This window comes from Chionomys nivalis, chromosome 8, assembly GCF_950005125.1.
Source record: "Chionomys nivalis chromosome 8, mChiNiv1.1, whole genome shotgun sequence".
Classification (NCBI taxonomy): domain Eukaryota; kingdom Metazoa; phylum Chordata; class Mammalia; order Rodentia; family Cricetidae; genus Chionomys; species Chionomys nivalis.
In genome coordinates this window covers 13,510,550-13,534,891 of record NC_080093.1, presented here as the reverse complement: position 1 = coordinate 13,534,891, position 24,342 = coordinate 13,510,550, and the positions used below count along the sequence as shown (strand labels likewise).

The window sequence follows — 24,342 nt, the reverse complement described above, 5'->3', positions numbered from 1 at the left end:
AGTTCTAGATTTTACCTGTGAGCTCAAGCAGAAGGCTAGAACCACTGCTCCTGGCTTTAAAGGCAAAAACAAAACAGTTTTTTAAATGTATCCTTAAAAAATTAATGGAGAGGTAGGATATAGCTTAGTGGGAAGCACTTGCTGAGAATGCACAAGGCTCTGAAGAAAGGAAGGGTGGAGGGAGGGAGGGAGGGAGGGAAGGGAGGGAGGGAGGGAGGGAAAAAGGAAGGGAGGGAGGGAGGGAGGGAGGGAGGGAGGGAGGGAAAAAGGAAGTGAGGGAGGGAGGGAGGGAGGGAAAAAGGAAGGAAGGAAGGAAGGAAGGAAGGAAGGAAGGAAGGAAGGAAGGAAGGAAGGAAGGAAGGAAGGGTCAATAGGAACAGAGAGTAGATTGATAGCTTCCAGAGAGAGAGGGAGGGTTGGAGAGATGGCTCAGCCATTAAAGGCTAGGCTCACAACCAAAAATATAAAGAGAGAGGGAACAATGGAGAATGACTGGTTAGTTACTACAGGGTTTCATTTCAGAGGGAAATATTTTGGAATCAGGGAGAAAGCAGCTGCACATCACTATAAGCACACCAAATCTCTGGTTTGGTTTTCTAAAGACAGGGTCTCCCTATGTAATACAAGCAGCATCAAGTTCAGTGATGGAGGAAGGTCATTGGTTAATTAATAAAAAAACTGCTTGGCCTCATGGGTTAGAACATAGGTGGGTGGAGTAAACAGAACAGAATGCTGGGAGGAAGAGGAAGTGAGCTCAGATGCAGGGCAGCTCTTCTCAGAGCCAGACGCGATGCAGCCAGCCACCAGGTCAGACATGCTGAATCTTTCCCGGTAAGTGTGCCTAATGGTGTTACGCAGATTATTAGAAATGGGCTAAATTAATACGTGAGAATTAGCCTAGAAGAGGCTAGATATAATGGGCCAGGCATTGTTTAAAAGAATACAGTTTGTGTGTTGTTATTTCAGGGCATAAGCTAGCCAGGCGGCCGGGAGCTGGGTGGCAGGAATGCAGCCCGCAGCTCCCCACTACAGTTCAGGATCTTTCTGCCTCAATTTCCTGAGCATTGGAATTATAGGCATGTACCACAATGCCTAGCTTCTGAATCATTTAAGTAAATGTTTTAAGCCAGGCGTGGTGGTGTATGCCTTTAATTTCAGCACTCAGGAGGCAAAGCAGGCAGATCTCTGAGTTCGAGGCCAGTCTGAGCCACATAATTAGTTCCAGGTCTGTCTCAAATACATTTTAAAAATGATTTATTGTATTTTCATGTATAGAGGAGGCTGATATGCAAGTGTGTGTGCACATGCAAGTGTGTGTGAGTTTGATGTCAGGTGACTTCTTCGATGGCTCTCACCTTATAGATTGAGACAGACGCTCATTGAACCCAGAGCTGATTGCCGTGGTTGATCATACTATCCAGTTTGCTCCAGGTTCCTGTCTCTGCCTCCTATGTGCTGATTAGAAGCAGGGCCATCTCCTGACCAGCTTTTTACTTAGTTTCTGGGGGATAGAAGGAAGCATCTGCAAGCCAACTCCCCAGCCCTAAAAAGATTGTTTTTTGTGTTATGCAAATTTAAACTCAATTCTAAAAACCTATTGGTAGGGAATTTATAAAATTATCATAAAAAAGTCATGGAAGCCTAATGCATCTTTTGCTCCAGCTCAGACCATATACAGCCACTTTTCCCCAGGCCCACCGCAGGTAGAAGGAATCCCTCCAGGATAGCAGAAAGCAGACCTAATAAGAGTATTGATTTTAAATTAAAGCCTCGAGAAAAAGCCAGAAGTCACCCTGGATGTAACAGAAGAAAACCTAACAATGTTGCTTACTTCTGAGCTCCCAACACTGTTACTCTTACTTTCATTATATTATCTTCAGACGTTTCTGAGGTACTGAAAAGCACCTAACTGCAAGATTACACCTTTTTTCTTTTAACCAAGCAAGTCTGTACACCTGAAAGCAAATACAGTCATTGAAAATGAAAATAACAGAGCACACATGTAAATTTTTTTCTTTATAGAACCCGCTATACTGCCTTTGCAACCGTTTCCAATTAGATATGCATATTAGATTAATGCCATCATGCATTTTGCAATTTCCAAATATAGCACATGGATATGCCATTAAATGGAGGAAACACTGCTGAACCCAGCTGAACAAAGGGATGTTTTTATTACATTACCAGGCTCTGCTGCATCCCTTAGGAGACAAAAAGAATTATGGCTACAGAGATCAAAGGGCTTCTCTCCTCCCCTATCAATCTACTAGAAGACAATTTGATTGCTCCTGCATTTAATGCTCAAATCGTCCAAGCTTCCTAGGCTGGGGTGAAAATCAGCTAAGATTTATAAATCCTTTCTCACAAAACACACACAAAGAGAGTGGGATTATATTAAAACAGTAAGTCACACTGCAGATTTTTGAATATTTATGCTTCTGTAGGGTCTCAGTGACTCTTCGTAGCTCTGGATACCAAGCAGAAATGAAGATTGATCGTGGAGGACTTTCTCATCTCTCCTCCTCACTGATTCATCACGGTAGCCACCAGATGGCCACTGTCGTCCCTGATGAAGCAGGTGGCCTCTGTGCAATGTTTGTGACATTTCATTCCAGCTCTCTAATGGGTTCTGCTTTAGAGTGCCCAGCAGACTGTAACCCAGATCACAGAATAAAGGCTAGGAATTTGGAATATATCAGGAATAGGTCTAGTCTGTTGGTGATAACTGCACGGAGGAAACCCCAAAGGAGTGTTTTGTTGTTGTTTGTTTGTTTAAGAACCTACATCTAGAGGCTGTTGTGAGCACTTGCTGCTCTTGCACAGGACACAGATTCAGCTCGTAGCACACACATACAAAAGTGCACAACCATTGAGCTCCCGGAGAATCTGATGCCCCTTTCAGGCTTCTATGGGCACCTGCATGCACAATCATATACATAAATCCTCACACTGACTCTGCCTCCCAAGTGCTGGAATTAATGGTGTGTGCCACCAAAAATAAACATATATATATATATATATATATATTTGGTTTTTCAAGACAGGGTTTCTCTGTGATTTTGGAGCCTGTCCTGGAACTAGCTCTTGTAGACCAGGCTGGTCTCGAACTCACAGAGATCCGCCTGCCTCCCAAGTGCTGGGATTAAAGGCGTGCGCCACCACCACCCGGCTAAACATATATTTTTAAAAGAGCCTACATCTGACTTTTCCCCCCCTTTTGAGACAGGACCCTATAGCCAAAACTGACCTGGAACTTGCTATTTACTCCAGGTTAGCCTCAAACTCAAACTCTTCTTAGCCCTATCGGCCACATGCTAGGATTATAAGACTATGCCACCAGGTCTGGTTTAGGTCTATTTTGCCAGGCTGGCCCCCAACTCAAGGGTTGTTTGATTCTTCTGCTTCAGATGCCCAAGTAACAGGCTGAGCCACCAGCAGTGCATATTAAGACAAATTTACCTCACGGAGACTCATCTGCTATGCAAATTAATGAAGAAATGGACGGCCTATAAAGACTTCCTGACCAAAGGACTCATACAGAATATAAGTAAGTCTTGGCCAGATGTGGTGGTCCATGCCCTAAATCCTGATGTGAGAGTCCCCTCTGTATGCTGTGAATACCACTGGTTAATAAAGAAGCTGTTTTGGGCCTGTGATAGGGTAGAGCAGAGCTAGGAGGGGGAAACTAAACTGAATGCTGGGAGAAAGGAGGTGGAGTCGGGAGAAGTCATGGAGCTGCAGCCAGAGACAGACATGTTGAAATCTTGCCGGTAGGCCATGAGCCTTGTGGTAAAATATAAAATAATGGAGATAGGTTAATTCTAGAGCTTGCTAGCAATACGCTTAAGTAATTGGCCAAGCAGTGATTTAATTAATAGTTTCTGTGTAGATATTTTGGGAGTGTGGGCAGCCAGGAAATGAACAACATAATCCCAGCATCCAGGAGGCATAGGTAAGTAGATCTCTTTGTTCAAAGCCAGCCTGGCCACATAGCAAGTTCCAGGCCAGACAGAGCCAGAGAGACCCTCTTTCAAACAAACCACCTCCTTTAGGACTAATCAAGCTTTAGCTCACTCAAAAAGAAGCTCCCCTGGTACCTGAAGTTCGTGGAACACTTTAGATCAAATACAAGCACAAGAATCTAAGGTTAGAATCAGAATGCAGGAGGTCCAGCCTCAGAGTCTGAGATATTAATCCCCAGGCTGTATTCACCTCTTCTGCTTAGTGGTAAATGTAGGTAAAGTAAGAAGGAAAAAGTAAATGATTCTATATCAACCTCATGATATTAATGGATAGATTCCCTTATTCATTAGGAAAGAACTGACTGTACTAAGAGACTGAAGTAGGCCTGCTGCTATGTATAAGTGCTTGGCAGACTTTCAGAAGATCAATATGGCATTTCGTTTGTGGAAAGACTATTAAATCTCTGTAGGAAATTAATTCCGATTTCCCCAGTCTAGTTTTGAAGAGAAGCTAACAATTACATTTATTTATACATCACAACATTCAAGGGATAAAAAGCGAGACTCTTTATTCTTCTTTGAAACAAGGTATCATGTATCCTGGGCTGATGTCTAACCCTGTCTCAAAGCAAACTGTGGAGGGCTGGAGATGGCTCAGTGGTTAAAAATGCTCACGGTGCAAGCTTGAGCATCAGACTTGGATCCCAACACTCTTCTAACAACCCAAACTTCTAGCAAATGCTTATAACTTCAGCTCTGAAGGATGCAACCCTCTTCTGGCTCCCATGTATGTACAGGAACACGCACCTACATACACACAGACGTTTAACATACACAAACTTGAGGGGTTTTGCGCCATTTTGTTTTTGAGATGGGGTCCATGGAGCCCTGCTGTCCTAGAACTTGCTATGTAGACCAGGCTGGCCTTGAACTCAGAGATCCTGTCTCCACTACCTGAGTGCTGGGATAAGCATGTAACACCTAGCTGGCTTCTATATCGATTCCAAAATCAGGCTCTCAGGGGTTAGGGAGATGAGTTAGCAAGTGCCTGCCATACAAGCATGAAGATCTGAGTTCTATCCCTATCCTGAGCACCCTCATAAAGACCTAGACATGGCGGTATGTGCTTGTAACTGATTGCTCAGCAGGTGGAGATGGGAGGATCTCTGGAGTCTGCTGGCCAGACAGCCTGTCCAAATCAGTGAATCCTAAATTACAGGAGAGACCCTATATTTAAAAAAAAAAAATAGACAGCTCCTGAGGACCATCTGAGTAACTTCTGACCTAAGCCCCCACACCCTGACCAAAATTTTATTTTCATTATTTATCGTGTATGAATACATGTATGGGGGGCATGCCATAGCAGACATGTGGAGGTCAGAACTATCTGTAGGAACTGGTTCTCTCCTACCACGAGTTCCAGATATTGAACTTAAGGCTTGGCACGGGCAACATTATCCACTGAGCCATCTCACTCTCTGGCCACAAATCAGGATTTCTAGTATTTGGTATTACACAATAAAGGGTAAATTCATCAGGCTTTGATTACCAGTGTACACCTGAGATTTGGGGGCATGGCATGAAGTTTATGCTAACAGTGTAACTTGCTTGTGGGCAGGTTCTGCGGTCTAAGGAGCTAATTACCAAAATCACAAATACGCTAGTGCCTCCTTAACTCCCACTAAAACGGAATAATGCAGTGAACTTGTTGGCAAGACATCATCACACTAATTTCTGAGAACTAAACACTGCCCCTACACAACAACTGGAATAAGTCAAGCAGAAACTTGTGCCTGGTTGTCCTTAACTAACTCCAGGAAATGTGCCTATTCCCCTTGCTGATTTTAATTTGCATCCTCTGGCTTTGACCTGAGGATGGTCTTGGAAATGCTGGCTGCCTCAGTTGCAGTGGCATGGATTCTACAACTGTCTACTGTCACAGCAGCTCGGCACAGCACAGCAGCAGCAAGTGTCAAGACACCGATTAAATACCTAGTCATGGCACTTTAATTCAGACACCTGGCTTTCGAAGTGTTTTGTTTTTAAAATCCGGCCAAGGGCTGCTGAGCTGTCTCATAGATAAAGGTGTTGCCATCAGGCCTGACTATCTGAATTTGAACTGCAGGACTCACACGGTGGATGGAGAGAAATTATTCTTTTGCTTTCCTCCCACGATATTATAGCACACACATACATACAATAAAAAATAAAGAAAAAATGTCAAGAAATCAACATTGGATAAAATATTTTATTAAATGTCAGAAGAGATTCACACACAATTTCATAAATTCTTTACAAAACACCTGCCAATGTAAGTTCAATCTTATAAGTTTCTGTACAGATTTTGAAATTTTGCTGTGAAATAAGAGTCTATAAAATATTTCTTCTAGAAAGCGTCAGGATGCTAATTTTAGGCAAAATAATGCTTAAAATTAATTTTAAACATTAAGTTTAAAATAAATTTCATGACCTTACTTCATGAAAGCAAGGTTCTCAGACTCTCATTCTTTATCCCAGTGATGAGAAAACAAACATTAAACATAGAACCAGTTAAGGTAGTGACTGAGGAAACAATAAGGATTCTGTAAACTTCTGGTAATTCACCTGAAATTTTTTGCTACTTTCAGAAGCAGTGCCATGACAAGTGCCATCACCGACAGCCACACTGAGGGGCCACCTGTCCCAGCAGCACTGATTTATGCAGATAAAACGTCACAGAGAAGCACCTCATATTTAGGGATCTTAAGAGCTGTACCCAACAGGAGACAGTCTCTCCACTGTCTCAGAGCTGGATAACACTGCTTTAGTAGGATCACTGTTGGTTTTTAACGTTTAGAATAGGACAGGATTGTGTAATGGACAGTAGTTTTGGTGCTGAGTGCACCCTGCGGTTTAACGGATTGGCTTTGAATTCAAAGCAAAGCTGTTCTGCAAGGACACCTGCCCGACCCATGCAGCCTGGAGGGCAGAATCCTAGCTGCCAGATGACCAACCTACCTCAAAGATGGGAAGCAACCAGCAACTTCCTCATATTTGGAATCACAAGGAATTTTAAAATTCAGTGTTTTCAGTTTTTCCCCTGAGTTTTGAGTGCTTTGTATATAGTCTCTAGTGTAGTAAATACATTCTATTGTTTCAAGTTGTACACACAATGCTAGGGTTCTGGTGTAGAAAATCAGAAGCTAGCTCTTAACAGCACAAAGTAGTGGTGGCTACATATTTCTGAGAATCTTTGGTGTGATGCAGACCTGCAGAAGCATCCTTACTGCATTTTCTTCCTCATATACCCTCAAGTCTTCATGTTATTTTCAAAGGAGAAACCACAAGACCATAATGAAGAACAAGCAGACCATCCTGGAAAGGGAAAAAAAAGACTACTCAGTTCTTTCAGAACTAGTTATGTATGATATATGAACAAACCAACATGGCCTATTTTTTATAATCTAACAGTAATGAGAAATTCTTTAACATTAAAAAAGAGAGTACAAGATAAATATAGCTGCTTTTTTATTGGCATGACCAAAAACTCCCTGTCAATGTATCTTTTTTCTTTCTTTCTTTTTGGTAAAAGATTTATGAAGGCGCCAAATCTCATTACAGACGGTTGTGAGCCACCGTGTGGTTGCTGGGAATTGAACTCAGGACCTTGGAAGAGCAGTCAGTGCTCTTAAGCTCTGAGTCATCTCTCCAGCCCCTCTTTCTCTTTTTCTGAGTCAGAGTCTTGTATACGGCTCTGGCTGGCCTTACTCTCTGAATAACTGCTAGGATTCCAGGCTCGCACCACCATGCCTCCCATTCCTTTTTTTCTTAAGACTTAGAATTGTGAGCTGCCTGACAACCAAACTCTACAGGAGCAGTACAGGCTCCTAACTGCTGAGTCATCTCTCCAGACTCTAGGTCCTTTTGAAAGATGGGCCCAGCCTGGCCAAAAATTTCTGGGCTGAAAACAATTTTTGCCCAAGCCTCCTGAGCAGTTCAGGTGACCCACCTCAAACAGCTCAATATGATGACGCTCAGAAGCCAATGTGTACCTCTCATATAACCACAGCTCATCAGGGACAGGCATTTATGACCAAAAACAACCAAGAACTTTTTTTGTCCACAGACTATTCACAGACTGAATACTTGATCTATCTGAGAAAGACTCAACCCACTGCAACCTGGCTTCTGTTCCTGGCAACTCCAGCAAAGACAAGAAGATTCTAGAAAAGGATATACAAATTCAAATGCTCACAAAAGCCAGGAAAGTAATGTAATGTAAATGAATGTGAGATAGTAAGGAATGGCAAACATCAACGATAAACCAAAAAGCAGATGCTTATCTGCATGAATTTAAAAATTTTAAATATAGAAGAGACCAGCAGCTGGGACAGCCAGAGCTATTACATAGAGAAACTCAGCCTCTCAATCAATCAATCAATCAATCAATAAAAAAGTAAGTGTGTGGGGGAGAATATAGGTCAAATAAAACATGATATACCATATTTGATCCATGAACCATCATTATACCTACTCAAATTAGCATGATCAAAGTGAATGTCCATATAACACAAATACAAAGATCCCATTACCAGATTTATATACATACAAATCATACTTTTGCATTTTTGTCATAGTTCAGAAGTTAAAAAGTATCATTTTTCAGAACAATATATTGATATGCAGATATAAAACTCAGTGTAGCTTACAAGCTGTTTTAAGATTTCAAATTACTTCAGTGCATATATATGAACATATCTTTCAAAATAACTGCTTGTAATTTAAATGTAATCTAGATGCTATATTTATATTTTCTATAAATATGTATATGTAAACAACATTTAAATTTATATTTTCTATTCATATCTCTATCACCGTTAACTTTTAACTCTATGCCAGTTTATGGTTTGTCCTTCATAGGTTCAAATCTAAAGCTTGATTACCAGTGTAGAGTGTTGACGATGTGGTGCTTAGTGGAAGGTAATTAGATAAGTGGTTTCCACTCTCATAAATGTATTAATGCATGTTAAGGGAATTATCAGGTAATGTTGAGACTGTATTAAAGCCTTGAGTGTCTCAAATAGCTCAGCAGGTCTCAAACTAGCTATGTAGCCAAGGGTGGCCTTAACTCCTGGTCTTCCTGCTTCCACCTACCAACTGACAGTATGAGTACCACCACCCAGCAAATGTGGCTATTATAAAGCAATTTCAACTGTCTCCACTAGCACTCTTGAGTAATAAATCAAACTGCCACTTTTGTTTTGTTCAGAAGTTGTAGCACGATTAATAAAAACCCAGAGACTGATACTGGGGTTTAACCTGAAGGTCAGAAAAGCTAAACAGTCAGCCACAGGTTCTTACCTCTACCTCAGTCTGAAATGGTGATCCTGCCTCCTGAATCCTCAAAATGTGTGTGAGAGTTGTCTCCTCCCATCTTATATTCCTCTCTAGGGCTGAGAATAAAGGTGTGTACCACTACCGCCCGGTTTCTATGGCAAACTAGTGTGGCTACTGGGATTAAAGGTGTGTGTCACCACTGCCTGGTCTGTAAGGCTGATCAGTGGGGCTGTTTTACTCTCTGATCTTCAGGCAAGCTTTATTTATTAAAATACAAATGAAGTATCACTACAAGAAGTTTCCAATAGGGCTGGAGAGATGGCTCAGAGGTTAAGAGCACTGACTGCTCTTCCTGAGGTCCTGAGTTCAATTCCCTGCAACCACATGGTGACTCACAACCATCTGTAATGAGATCTGGTGCCCTCTCTGGCGAGTAGGCATATATGCAGACAGAACACTGTATACATAATAAAAACCTTAAAAAAAAAAAAGTTTCCAATAGTTTCCTGCCACACTCAATTAAAATTCAAAGATTTTTGTTTATGAATCTTTGGTTTTGCTTGACGTATAGACTATGTAGCCCATGGTCCTCAAACTCAACAGCAAACCTAGGTCCTCTGCAAGAGGAGGCAGTACTCTTAATCCCTGAGCCATTTCTTCAGCTCTACCACCACAGAATTTTTATAATTCATTACATTGTAAATCTGTTTAGCATAAGTCTGATAAAGTCCAAAACCAACCTGCATTGCTGCATCACCTATTGCACGCCGGATTTCCCGTAGAGTTTGGTACCGTTCCAATAAGTGATCACCGCAGATGATATCTACCTATGGGAAAACAACGGGCTATCAGACCACTTTCCTGCTTCAAAACATGTGAAGAGGGGAATTAGCATGACTACTTCACGATTGTATTTAACTACTTTATAATAGACTTTTTAAAAATTAGAGTGTTTTCTTTATGTGCACCCTTGTTCATGGAGTCCAAAAAGTGTTCAGCAAGTGTCCTCTATCACTGTCTTAACTTATTTTCCCTGGACCTGGAGCTTACTAATTGGTTAGGCTGGAAGGCCAATGAGCTCAGGGAATCTATCTCTGTGCCTGGGCCTGGACTACAAACATGTACTGTGGAGCTGGATCTCTTAGTAACAGGCCAGACCAGCCATGTTACACAATGAGATCCTGTCTCAAAACAAAACAAGCAAAAAATTAAAGGGCTAGAAAGATGGCTCAGCAGTTAAGGGCACCCAGGTTTAAGCCCAGCACCCACATGGCAGCTCACAGTCATCTGTAACTCCAGTTACAGAGGATAAATGCCCTCTTCTAACCTCCTTGAGTACTGCGCATAGGTGGTGCACAGATAAATAAATGCAGGCAAAAGACCCATACATATAAAAGAAAAAAATTAAAAACAAACATAAAACAAAAAAGGAGGTTGTGAGATGAGCTCAGTAGCATTACTTAGCAAGTATGAAGCCCTGGGTTCAATCTCCAATGTAGCACAATGAAACAACTTATTTATCATCTCTAGGATTTGGAAAGCTTAAACACTGAAAGTCACAATTCATGGGTCTATATCTTTGATAATCTTTACCATTATTTCAATATTTTGAGAAAATGCTAAGTTATGACGACTACGAGGTATGAATTAACAGTAGGAAAGGAATATTTACCTACAGAACCAAGAGCTGGCAAAATTAAAAAAAAATTTAAATAATTTCTAAAACTCTTGAATATTATGAGAAAAAAAGTGAAACCTGTCTTTTTTTAAAAAAATATTGTATGAGCCGGGCGGTGGTGGCGCATGCCTTTAATCCCAGCACTTGGGAGGCAGAGGCAGGTGGATCACTGTGAGTTCGAGACCAGCCTGGTCTACAAGAGCTAGTTCCAGGACAGGCTCCAAAACCACAGAGAAACCCTGTCTCAAAAAACCAAAAAAAAATATATATATTGTATGTGTGCAGATTTGTGTAAGCCTGTGTGTGGAGGTCAAAGCTTTGACTGCTGTGTAGAGTCAGTTTTCTCCTTCCACCACTATGTGGCTCAAGGGACTGAATTCAGGTGACTTGACTTGCAAGGCAAGTGTCTTTAGCCACTTCTCTGTCCCAAGCCCATATTTTACAGATCAGTCAAGAGAATAAACAATTTCAGTGTCTCATCTTTTAAAAAGCATTATTAGGCTGGCTCAGTGATCGAGGGGACTTGCTGCTCTTCCAGAGGACCAAGGTTCAATACCCAGCACCCACACTGTGGCTCACAATAGTCTATAACTTAGACTCTGTGGTAGTTTGAAAGAAAATGACCAGCCAGGCGACGGTGGCACACGCCTTTAATCCCAGCACTCGGGAGGCAGAGGCAGGCGGATCTCTGTGAGTTCGAGACCAGCCTGGTCTACAGAGCTAGTTCCAGGACAGGCTCCAAAGCCACAGAGAAACCCCATCTCGAAAAACCAAAAAAAAAAAAAAAAAAAAAGAAAGAAAATGACCCCCACAAGGGAGTGGCATTATTAGGTGTTGTGGCCTTGATGAAATAGGTGTAGCCTTGTTGGAGGAAGTGTGTCACTTGTCACTGTGGGGGTGGACTGAGGTCTCTTTTGCTCAAGATTCCCTCAGTCTGACTTTCAGACCAAGTCCTGTTGCCTGCAAGATGAATGACTCTCAGCTACTTTGACAGCACCATGTCTGACTACACGCAATCATGCTCCCCACCATAATGATAGTGGATGAACCTATGAAACTGTAAGTGAGCCACCCCAATTAAATGTTTTCCTTATATGAGTTGCCCTGGCTATGGTGTCTCTTCACAGCAATAGAAACCAACTAAGAGTCCAAGGGATCCAACACCTTCTTCTGGCCTCCACAGGCACTACACAAATGTGGTTCATAGATAAACATGCAGGCAAGAACACCCATACACACAAAAATAGGGTCTTTTTTTTTTTTTTTTTTTTTTTTGCTGAGCATGGTGGTGTACACCTTTAATCCCAGCACTTGGGAGGCAAAAAAACAGTGGATCTCTCTGACTTTGAGGTCAGCCTGGTCTACAAAGTGAGTTCTAGGACAGCCAGAGCTACACAGAAAAACCCTGTCTCCAGAGAAAAATAAAGAAGATTCTGTTAGTTCAATTTAGTCATTTCATAGCGTACAAATTTCAAAATATTCCTGTAAATGTTGCACAAATATATAGATGATCTTTATCAATAAGAACAATATATTGGGAGTCTAGAGAGATGGCTCAGTGATTAAGAGTAATTGCTACTATCATAGAAGGCTCAGTTTCAAGTCCCAGCATCCACAGGAAGTTTACGAAAGCCTGTAACTCCAGTTCTGAGGGATCCAATGTGATATTTTTGGCCTCTGGGGGCACTAAGCATGCACACAGTACACATACATATTATGTTAAAGAAAAAAATGAAGTAAATCTAAAACAGTGGGCCTAGAATCTGGGTATGGTGGTACATGTTTTTAATCCCAGCACTTGGAAGGCGACAGAGGCAGGCAGATATTACTTAACTTAATCTATAAAGTGAGTACCAAGATAGCAGGGCTATAACCCTGTCAAATAAGTAAATAAACAAACAAATAAATGGGCTGGGGAAAATACAGAAACCCTGTCTCCAAAAACCACAAACAAACAAACAAACAAACAAATAAATAAATGGGTTTGGAAAATGACTCAGTAGATAAAAGTACTTGCTGAGTGAGCAAGCCCAACAATCTAATTTGATCCCCAGAACCCACAGTGGAGGTAGAGAACTAAATCCCAAAGACTTTCCCTGACCTGGGATTAAAAGTGTGTGCCACCACTGACAGGCTGTGCAGAATTTTCTTAAATGGATCATTTGAGGTCAGAAGATTGACTTTCTGGTGGCAGCTTATCTCACTAGCGAGTTCATCTATCCTGCTGCTCAGGCATTATTTTGCTGTTACTAGTATGCAGAATAAAGACCAGCTGTCTTATCCCCATGGACTCAACTATCAGATTCTTGACTTTTGCATCAAGAGACATTCATTGTTGGACTAGTTGGATCACAGCCTGTAAAACATTCTAGTAAACCTATATATACACACACACATATATTTAATACATATATTTATTATACTGATATTCATTCTGTCAGTTTTGTTTCCTGGAGAATTATAACTAATATCAGTTATATCAACATTCTATTAATAGTCATAGTATCTGTTTCATATAAAAGCCACTGCATGATTCTAGAGACAATTCTTCAGTATGTCAAAGGTAGTCTTTCAACCTCACCTTTCCTTTTACATACATGTACTGTACCTGACAAGCTGGATCAAGACCCATTTTTCTTCTAAGAAATTTCTCTACATGCCCAATAGTTGCTTCTCCTGAAACACGCACAAACTTCTTTTCTAATGGCTACAAAAACAGACAAGACTTTTTAGATTATTTAAGTATACACATACATAAAATTACAAACTTTAACGCAAATTTTTAAGCCAAGATAATTCAGTAGGCTCTTAAAAAAAACTGCTATAAACTTGTCAATTTATAATCAAAAAAAAAAAAATAGAAATTCTGCAAATCTTTTAAATATGCCAACAACATTTTTAATAGAAAGGCTTGTTGATTTACTTTAAAAGTTCATGAAAAACAAGGAAGTCCAGTTCAATGCTACATGTCTGAAAACCTAAAACTTAAGAAGCGGAAGCAAGAGGATTTAAGTTCAAGATCAGCCTGAGCTATGGTTGGCATCCTGTTACAAATAAGTACACACACACACACACACACACACACGACAAAACAAGAAAATCCGGGCATTGCAGCGCCTGCTTGTAGTTTCACCTACTTGGGATAAGACGACACAAGAGCAAGGCAGTACATGCCTGCAGTTTGGGTTTAATTGCGTCTAAGAGCTAAGACTGCCTGGACAACATATACATATACTTGAGAAAACAAGGGTTTTTGTTTTTGTTTTTTTGAAGTCAAGTATGGTGGCTCACATCTATAATCCCAGTACTCTAAAAGCTGAGGCAGGAAAACTGCCATGAGCTAAGGACAACCTAAGCTATAGGCCTATTTCAAAAAAAAAAAAAGGAAAGAAAGGAAGGAAGGAAGGAAGGAAGGAAGGAAGGAAGGAAGGAAGAGTGGAATTTCTTTCAAAAATTTAAAATAAGAAGAAATCTAGACACAGGTAGCTAGCATTACAGGTAGTTGTGAGCCACTCAATGAGTGTGTTGGGAACCAAAATTAGCTCCTCTGCAAGAGCAGTGTAGGCTCTTTAATTGCTGAGCCATCTCTCCTGCCCCATGCTGCCATTTTTTATAATATCCTGTTCCAGATTCCCCAAAGGCATCTGAAGATCTCCACTAAAATGAGTCACCTTAGATTCTAGGTACAGCAGCACCTCACAGACAGATCTCCCCATTATGAGAACATCTTTAGCCAGAACAATCATCTCAAGAGAACCAAACTGTCCCCTCAAACAATAAAAACTCTTGAACCAGCTTCACAAGTCGGAACTAAGGTAATGACCCATCAGACCACAGTCTGAATAAAACTTGTTAAATACTTGCCTCTTGCCCCAGTTCTGTTTAAACCTAAAGTTGCCAGGCATGGTGATTCACACATAAATTCCTGGCATTAAGGCAAGCAGAGTGCCATGAATTCAAGGCCAGACTGGGCTACGTGAGTTCCAGGTTAGCCTGGGCTACAGAATGAGAACTTGTCTCAAAAACACAAAAGAACAACCACCACAAAAAGCTAAGCCAGTGACTTGAAGACAAATGAGTCACGGAACCTCTTTATCTGTTCTTTTCCTAATGTGGCAACTGATTAAACCTTTTAATGCTTTTCATCAATACTTTTTTTCCCCAGACAATATTATCCAGAGTTGCCCTGAATTTGACATGTACCTCACAAGTGCTGGGATTACAGGCATAGGAACCACTCTGGTTATGGAGTGTGGCAAGTAAGAGCCACACCAACTGGAACTCTATCCCTAGTCCAAACTCGCCTCAACTGTCACAACAGGATGGGTAACTGAGCCTTGCCTGTTGGGACTCACACAGCCATGGGTTTTCCCTTAGAACTCTAGTACATAGGTGTCACAAACAAAACAACTCTGCCATTTCTTAATAAAATGAACAGTCTTTATCACAAATACATAAGAGATCTACTTTTCTAGGTGTCTCTAGCTTGGTATACATCTCAACAACTGACAAAGTATGATACAAAGTAGTTTTATTCTTACCTCAAATCTCAGTGAATGCTTGAAGTGACAAGTTAAGGCAGGTTAACTTAGTCAAAAATGTTAAATATAAAAATTTAAATTCATGTTAAACTCTAAGCACCAACTATACAAGACACTTTGGATTTTTAGACTGGTCTTACAGAGTAGCCTAGGCTGGCTTCAAATTTTGGATCCTCTTGCTGCAGCCTCCAGAGAGGTAGGAAAACAAGCTTATAATTACCAAACCTGACTCTTAGAATTTTTTAAAATTACATTAAAGTTGGGACTGGTAGTACATGCTTGTAATCCTAGCACTTGGAAAGTATAGGCAGGATGATCAAGTTCAAAGTCATCTTTGGCTGCATAACAAATTCAAGGCCAGCATGGGGCTATATAAGATCTATTTCAAAAACCTAAAAAAAAAAATGAATAACCAATCAACATGGCATTTTGTTTTGTAAATTATTTACTTATTTTCCTTATATTACTTTCTGAATCAGTAACAAAGCTCTGCTTAATGTTCCTTACCCTGAGACACTAATATAGCACTACTGTTGAATTTCAGTAGCTTGTTTATCAAACATTTTAATTAAAGATCATCTCTACTTGCTTGCTAATCTGATTCAGAATTTTTATCTATAGCATCCTCTAAGTAAACAAAAAAATGAATTACCTTAAAGTGTCCTGTATCTTCATTAGCACTGAAAAATAAAGGAACGGTTACTCAATATTAATACTTACTTACTTTATTTATTTATTTATTTTTTGAGGCAAGGTTTCTCTGTAGCTTTGGTGCCTGTCCTGAAACTAGCTCTTGTAGACCAGGCTGGCCTTGAACTCACAGAGATTCACCTGCCTCTGCCTCCTGCGTGCTGGGATTAAAGGATTAAATATTTTAATTTACATGTTTAATCATAAAACAAATGAAACGTAACAATATAAACATTTCATAGGTAGCAAATCATTTAACTTAATAAAACTTTTTGGTTTGGGGGGGATTTCCTTTTTCAAGACAGGGTTTCTCTGTCCAGGCCCTGGCTGTTCTGGAACTCACTCTATAGACCAGACTGGAATCAAACTCAAAGATCCACCCGCCTCTGCCTCCTGAGTGCTGGGATTGGAGGCGTGTGCCACCATGATGGGCTAAAAAACTTTTTTTACATTTGTTTATATTGACGCTCACACCACAGTGCTGTCCATATGGAGGTCAGAAGAGAACTTGCAGGCATCAATTCTCTCCTTCCATCATACGAGTTCCTGGGATCTATCTCAGGTGGACAGGCTTGACAGTGACTTTCCCTGCTGAGCCATCTCACCGGCCTCAATTTTTATATTATGCTTGAGACAAGAGCTCATGTAGCTGGGGTTGGTCTGGAGCTCACTATGCAGTTAAAGCTAGTCTTGAATCTCTGACTCTCCTGCTTCCACCTCCTGAACACTGGGGTTTTACAGCTGTGTGGTACCACACCCAGCATTTTGGGGTGGGGTGGGATTGGGGGAGCGGTAGGTTGAGAACAAGCTTCTGGGTAGTCTGGCTGTTCTGGGCTTGAGATGTAGACCAGGCTGCACTCAAACTCATAGAGATCTGCCTGCCTCTGCCTCCCAAGAGCTAGGATTAAAGGCGTGCATACTACTAGGCCAGGCCTTATTCTATTTTTAAAACATGATTATCTAAATCTTTGGAGAGATATAAGATTGTCATTTCTGCCACCTAGTGGTAAAACAAGTGCAGTTTAATATAGCATTTTAAACTAATTTAAAAAAAAAAAAAAAGCTCTCATGTGCCCATCTCAGACCTGCCTTGCAATTGATCAAAAACTGCAAAGAAATGAATGATAACTGCTCTTCAGAGAGTGGTTATTAAACCTGAGAGAAGGGAACAAGGCTTCTTGACTATAAACAAAAATAATAGTTTTGTTTCTTGCTTGGTTTGTTTTATTATCAATGGTGTTTGGCCAGGTTTTCCTTTTGGGAGAACAGGGGAACGAGCCAAAGCATGCAGGGTCTTGTATACGGCTCAGGCTAGCCCTGAATGCAGTGATCCTCCTTTATGCTAAGATCATGTGTGCTACTCTGAGATAAGTACACCACTGATTATTGTGTACTCTTCTGAATCTTAAATATTCCATAATCCATTATTACACAATTGCTGGGATTTAATTTGGGTTTCTTTGTTTAAATGAGGCCTGGCAGCACATGCTTATAGTCACAGTACCTGGGAAACCCTTAGTCATGAGGATCTAGAATTTAAGGTCAGCTAGGCACAAAAAGAATGTCAAGCAGAGGCAGGAACATCTCTGAGTTTGAGGCCAGCCTGGTCTACAGACTTGAGTTCCAGGATAGCGAGGGCTATACTGAGAAATCCTGTCTCAAACAACAATAAAAAACAAAACAAAACAATTAATTCCAGTAAATCACGGGCTAATAAGGAATCTGTCTCAAGAAGAAAATTTACTACATTAAAGTTAAATGGCAATTTTCTTTCTTTAAAGAAAAAGAATTACTTAGGATTGAGATCTCTCAGCAATTGAAAGTATTTGTTGCTCTTGCGGAGGACCTTGATTTGGTTCCCAGAACCCACACAGCAGCTTACAACTGTAACTCCAGTTACAGGGAATTCAACACCCTTCTCTGATCTCCTTGGGCACTAGGTATTTACATGGTACACATATATAACATACATGCAAGCAAAACATTCATAAAATTAATCTAAAAGCAGAAAACTTATTCCATGTGTGTCTGAGTGTAGGCATGTACACCACATGCCTGTAGGTGACTGAGAAGGCCAGAAGAGGGTGTCAGATCTGCTGCAGGATATTTGATGACACTATAAACCAAGATTGTGGATAACTGTTTAATCCAAGAGCTTTCTGCTTGAATATTGTACACAGAATTAAAGTCAGCCACAGATCAAGAGGCAAAACAACCAACCAGCTGACAGGAAGTGAATACAAGATTATTAAGGAAAAAAAAAACAGAGTAAGAGGGAGTCAGGAGGATGGATAGAATGGATAGAAAGAGATAGGAGGGACATTGAGTTTGAGAAGGCTGGTTTGAGAGCGGAAGAAAAATGTCAGCTGGGCTCTTTCTCTGCCTCTCTGAGCTAGCAGGCTTTCACCCCAGCATCTGGGTTCCAATCTTTATTCGTAAAATCAAACGATTGATATTTTGTTAAAAACAACACAGATCCTCTCAAACTGAAGTTACAGACAGCTGTGAGCAATATGACATGATTGGGAACTGTCCTCTGCAAGAACAGCAAATGCTCTTAACCACTGGAACACCTCTTCACCCCCAAAAGGTAATTTACAAGCCAAGCACGGTGGATTACAAACTGAAAACCAAGCACCAGAGGATGAGTTCAAACTAGTCTAGGCTACAGTATAAAACCTTGCCTCAAAATGCAAATGCAAAAAGTAAGCAAACACATTTTCTAGGTTACTCACCCAATGAACTCAAGTAATAAAGACATATCAAGTTCAGGTGGAATACGAAACACTGACTCTAGGACTTTCTTGGTTTTTCCTTTGTTTGAAGGGACTGGTTGTGGAACAGCTAATTGAGACAGAAACAAAGAAGCTAACGAAGCATTACAATTTTAATAATAATTTAATAATATAATAATTTAATTGTCATCTTTAAGGGATGAATCACACAGTATTATACTATGTTGACTAAATTATTATAAAGCCCTGAACAAATCTTCTTTTCCGTAATAACATCAGTTAATCTATCAAAAATCAATGATTTTAAGGTAGGAAAAATGGCTCAGCTGGTAGAGGTACTTGCTGCCAAGTCTTTGGGTCTGACCCCTAGGATCCACCTTGTGAGGTACTGACTTCTGCCAGTGGATTCCTGTGCAAGTACAAACACAGGTGCATACATATATACACTTGCACACATACATACATATACACACACATTCTCTAAATAAACATAAATGTAAAAAAGAAAAGAAAAACAACAAAATTAACTGTAAGCTCAGGGACCGCTCCACAATGGAAGGCAGACATGTGACTGATTTATAAGAGCCACAGAGAGTTCATTAAAACAGCAACAATGTAAGTAACTACAAATACCATGTACAATACTCATGCTTAGCACATTACACTCTCATTTAATTATTATAAATGTATAATATCTACACTTAAAACATGAGAAGAATTTGCCTAAGGTCACCAAGTAACAGAACAATCAGGATTTAAACCCAAATCTACCTGACATTGTTACTAACATAAAAGTAAGTTACTATGTGCCCAGCACTGTATTAATCAATGTGTTTAATCAAGTATGATATTCATCCTTATTTTATAGATGTTTGTTACTGATATTATCTACTATTATTTCCTCACATCACCTAACCTAACCAAGGGTTAGTGCTAGGAACAAGCTCACAAAATCTAGCTCTTGAGTCTGTTTGTGATTCCCCCTCACACACTTTTGTTTTGCTTTGTTTTGTTTTTTGAGACAGGGTTTCTCTGCTTAACAGTCCTGGCTGTCCTGGAACTCGCTTTGTAGACCAGGCTGGCCTCGAACTCACAGAGATCCGCCTGCCTCTGCCTCGAGTGCTGGGATTAAAGGCATTGTGCCACCACTGCCCGGCAATCACACACTTTTTTTTTAAATAAAGAAAGTCTCATCGGGGGTGGTGGTGCACACCTTTAATGCCCTCACTCAAGAGGAAAAGGCAGGTGGACCTCTGTGAGTTTGAGGTCAGCCTGGTCTACAGAGTGAGTTCCAGAGGAGCCAGGGCTACATACAGGAACCCTGTCTTGAAAAAAACAAAGTGTCTCATTATGTTACTCAGGCTGGCCTTAGACTCAACAGCAATCCTCCTGACTCAGTTTCCTAAGTGCTGAGATTACAGGCATGTACTACATCCAGTCCCCTTAATTCTTACAAACTGTTAGGTTAGGTTATACTGCAGCATTACCCTCAAAATATTTCTGGGATGATATAACTAGGTATTTCCAAAAAGCACCTGTGATGGTATTAATTTTCAACTTGACAGTCTAAAATCACCTGGGAAGTCTTAATGGGGGATTGTCTATATCCGGCTGGTTTATGAGCATGCCTGTGAGGAGTTTTTATGTTACTCTATCTGGGAAGAGACCCAGCCTAAGAGTGCGCAGTGTCATTCCCTGGGTTGGAAGTGAGCTGAGCAGTGGGCATGCATGTGTGTATGAATTTCTCTCTTCTTGAGTGTGAGCATGTTGTGACTAAGAGCTCCAGTCCCTCTGCCTTCATTTCCCTGTAATGATGTGATGTAGCCTGTGAACCACACTAGCCCTCTCTCCCTAAGCTGCTTCTACCAGGTCTACTTTATCACCTAACAGAAAGGGAATGAGGACAGCGCCCCAAGGACAGTTTACTCTTCAGTGCATGAACACATTACAGTACACATCCAAACTTACCAGGTTTGGGTACTTCTAGACCTCTTTCTTTATAGAAATCATGCATTTGCTTTTTTTCTCCTAAAAAAATGATAAAACACAGACTAAATTACATGTAAAATGTAACTAGCAGAATCAGAGCCTTTGGGAGTCATAACCATGAAATGAAAGAAACTTACTTTCCTCTAGATTGATCACTAATTTGTACACTATGTCTTGTAACTGTCGGTCCAACCTAAGGATAGAGAATATTGCAGCATTCAGAAAAATGAATTTTGGTACAAAGTCAATTCATTGTTTTCCCTCAGGAGCAAAAATCTTTTTAAAAATCTTTATTTTTTTGGTTTTTCAAGACAAGGTTTCTCTGGGTAGCCCTAATGTCCTGGAACCTGCTCTGTATGCCTCAAACTCAAGAGATCCACCTGCCTCTGCCTCATGAGTGCTGGGTTAAAAGGTGTGTGCCACCATGTCTGGCTAGGAGCAGACATCTTGAGTCGGCAGAGTGAGGCAGTACTCGCAGTGCCTAAGACATACTTCATCTCAGAAAACCAAAGACATATATGTAATCTTATAGATTCTTGAATAGTTCACTAACTGTTCCTTGGTCTTGTGCACTCAGTAAGAATTTGAGCTTGAGGACAGGACTATGTATTTTTTTTAAATGATTTTTATTTTATGTTTCTATTTTATTTTATTTGTGTCTTGGATGTGTCTGTGGGTGCTGGGAATTCAACCTGAATCCTCTGGAAGAACCACTGAGCCATCTCACTAGCCCACCTCCTATCCTTTTTTTCAAGACTCCATTTTAACTGTTAAGTACCATCTCATCTGAGAGATGGTTAAGAACACAGATTGCTCTTCCAGAGGACCCAAGTTCTATCTATTCCCAGAACTCACATGGCAGCTCATAACCGTCTGTAATTCCAGTTCCAGTAGACCCATTGCCCTCTTCTAACCTCTGAGGGCTCCAGGTACACATATGGTACACCTTAAAAAAAATAAAGAGTTATTGAAGTCAGGCGGAGTGGTATGCTCTTTTACACTAGGAGGTGGCAGAGGCAGGGGGATCTGAGTTTGAAGCCAGCCTGCTCTACAAGTTCCAGGACAGCCAGCGCTACACAGAGAAACCCTGTCTCGAACTCTCCCCAATTCTCTAAGGAAACGGCATGAAATGGAAGGTCAGTTAATATGCTATACTGACCTAAGTTTTACTGGTAAGGCTCGTTGTTTCAGGAATTCTGAGAACAACCTACATGCTGCAGAGTGGAAACGACTGGCTGAAAGTATCCTCCCTTCAGGGTTAGGTTAGAATAGCCAACCTGTATCTGCTGTCACTTCTTCCCTGTTCCCGTCACTAACGGCCATATACTCTCAAACATACATCACAGTGTCTGGCACACAGTACATGCTCCACACACATTGCTTATTCCATTCCCTTCTAATTTTGACAGAGTTCAAAGAATTTATTCCCAACTACACAATGTCGAGATTTCAGAAAAAATACTTAAAATAATTATTTTAAAGGTAAATCCATTTTAAATGCATCTTTTCTTACCTTATATTATAAAGAGGCTGGGTCTGGTGGACAACTATGTTGCACTTTGGGCATCTGTTGCCGTAGTAAAAATGTCTTACAATGCAGCTTTTACAAACTATTGGAAGAGAAAATGTTTAGTTTAGGATACTTTAATTAAAGACATTTCAAATTTGTAAACTACAATTCCGAAATGTGAGCTGTATGCTTACAGGTATGAAGACACTCTGTAATGGTAGTTGCGTCTATTAAGTACCCCTTGCAAATGGAACACATGATGTACGGGGTCAGTTCAGCAAGGTTCAGCAGGCGCTGCAAATGCAATGGTAACAAGTTTAGAATACAAGCCTTTGCCGTCTCAAAGCCATAAACCAGCTGGGTGAGGCAGTCTTGGGTTATATTCCTCCTTACTAGCTGAGACAGAAGGCATATTTGAGCCCAGGAGTTCAAGACCAGGCCAAAGCAACACTGTAAGGCCTCATTTCAAAACAATTTAAGCCACAATCTCAAGATTTCATTACAAGCAATGTAACTTAATTGCACCTTCAACCCTTCAAAATATTCAATCTCGGTTTCTCAGAGATCCCGCTTCTCTGGCACATACTTTACGCTGATGGTGAAGGACATCTGTTCTTTTGTTGTTTTACAAAACGCCCCTAGACCAGCTTGGACGTCCCACACTACCAAGGACGACCCTGAACTTGTAGCCTCCACCTCCCGAATGTTGGAAGCAATGGTATTACAGGTGTCCACTACCTCGCCCAATGTAAGCCTCCTGCAGGCCAGAGAAACACTACCAAAGGGCTACGCCCACCCCCGGGATGCCTTTCTTTCCACGAGTTACAAAAATGGGCAAATTACACCACCACGTTAACAAAAACCCAAACTCTCACTGTTAGTGATGGATTTATCACCCTCTCAACACCCTGCAGAAAATGACTACGTCTCCGTCCGACCTGTAGACCCGAAGATAGCCTCAAGAAACCTAGACGGTTAACCCCTCCCGGTCCCGCAGACAACAGAATGAAGAAGCAGGACAGAGAGTGCCCTAGGTGATCTGCAGGGACTCCGCAAAATAAACCAAGCAGGAGAGAGGCCACGCCTGGGTGGGCGGGGATGGAGAGCTACACAAGTGCTCGAGCTGCAAGCGACGACAGCAATGGCAGGTCTGCCGGGTCCAGCTCGGTCCCAGAGGCCGCTCGGGCGCAGCCAGGTCCGGAAGGGTCGTCGGTACCTCCTCCTCGTCCTCGGAGTCCGGCCGCCCAGACTCCAGCCGCAGCGAGAAGTGGCTCATGTCTTCCTCCTCCTCCTCTTCCTCCTCCATCTCCTCATCCTCCTCCAACTCCTCGTCGTAGTCCTCGAAGCGGCCCCTCAAACGGCCCAGGCTGCGCTCGGGCTCCAGCTCCGGGGGCCGAGAGCGGGAGCAGCCGGGAGCGCCCGCCTCGGGCAGGGACGCCGGGCCCTCCTCACCGGCCGCGGGCGCCGGAGTAAGGGCGGGCGGAGAGATGGGAGGCGGCGGCGGCGGCATGGCAGAGGCTCGCTTGGCCTCGGAGGCGCGACAGTTTTCCGTGGCGTCCGTCTCAGCCTCTTCCATGGCGGGGGTTGGAAACCAGGCGAGGTGAGCGCGAGGCGAGGCGGACAGCTAGCGCGCGAGGAGAGCACCAGCAACCCCCTCTCCGTTCCAATGCGCAGGCGCAGGAGCTTTGCAGGGGCCTCTGGGAAATGTGGTTTACCTAGGGACTGCCTAGGTGAGGCGGAGCTGCTCAGGTGGGGGCGGGGCTTGTGGGCCGCGCCTTAAAGGAAGCTCACCCAATTTTTCTGGTCTGAGGCTTGTCTTGAACTTTTCAAAAAGACTAGAATGCTACAGTTTCAGTATTTTACTTGCATTCTCTTGTTCATAGAGAATGGAACTCTAGATGCCATGTGTTGTTAATTTAGG

At 41.6% G+C, this 24,342-nt stretch overlaps 1 protein-coding gene across 4 annotated transcripts; it reads right to left on the bottom strand.

The window, feature by feature from the left end:
* Nucleotides 1-6,190: 6,190 nt before the first annotated feature.
* Pcgf6 (polycomb group ring finger 6) lies at nucleotides 6,191-24,076 on the bottom strand. 4 transcript variants are annotated; one of them, XM_057779401.1, is made up of 10 exons: nucleotides 23,638-24,076; nucleotides 22,616-22,715; nucleotides 22,425-22,521; nucleotides 21,049-21,104; nucleotides 20,891-20,950; nucleotides 18,923-19,055; nucleotides 16,150-16,177; nucleotides 13,565-13,663; nucleotides 10,019-10,105; nucleotides 6,191-7,316 (listed from the first exon to the last, which is right to left on the bottom strand). In XM_057779401.1, the coding sequence occupies exons 1-10, from the start codon at nucleotides 23,995-23,997 to the stop codon at nucleotides 7,260-7,262; spliced, it is 1,077 nt and encodes a 358-aa protein (XP_057635384.1). In that variant the 5' UTR covers nucleotides 23,998-24,076; the 3' UTR covers nucleotides 6,191-7,259. The 4 variants fall into 4 exon arrangements, 3 of the variants coding, with proteins under 3 accessions (XP_057635384.1, XP_057635385.1, XP_057635387.1); XM_057779402.1 differs by having other exon boundaries at nucleotides 18,923-19,031; XM_057779404.1 differs by lacking the exon at nucleotides 6,191-7,316 and having other exon boundaries at nucleotides 10,035-10,105; nucleotides 13,554-13,663.
* Between the last annotated feature and the right edge of the window lie 266 nt (nucleotides 24,077-24,342).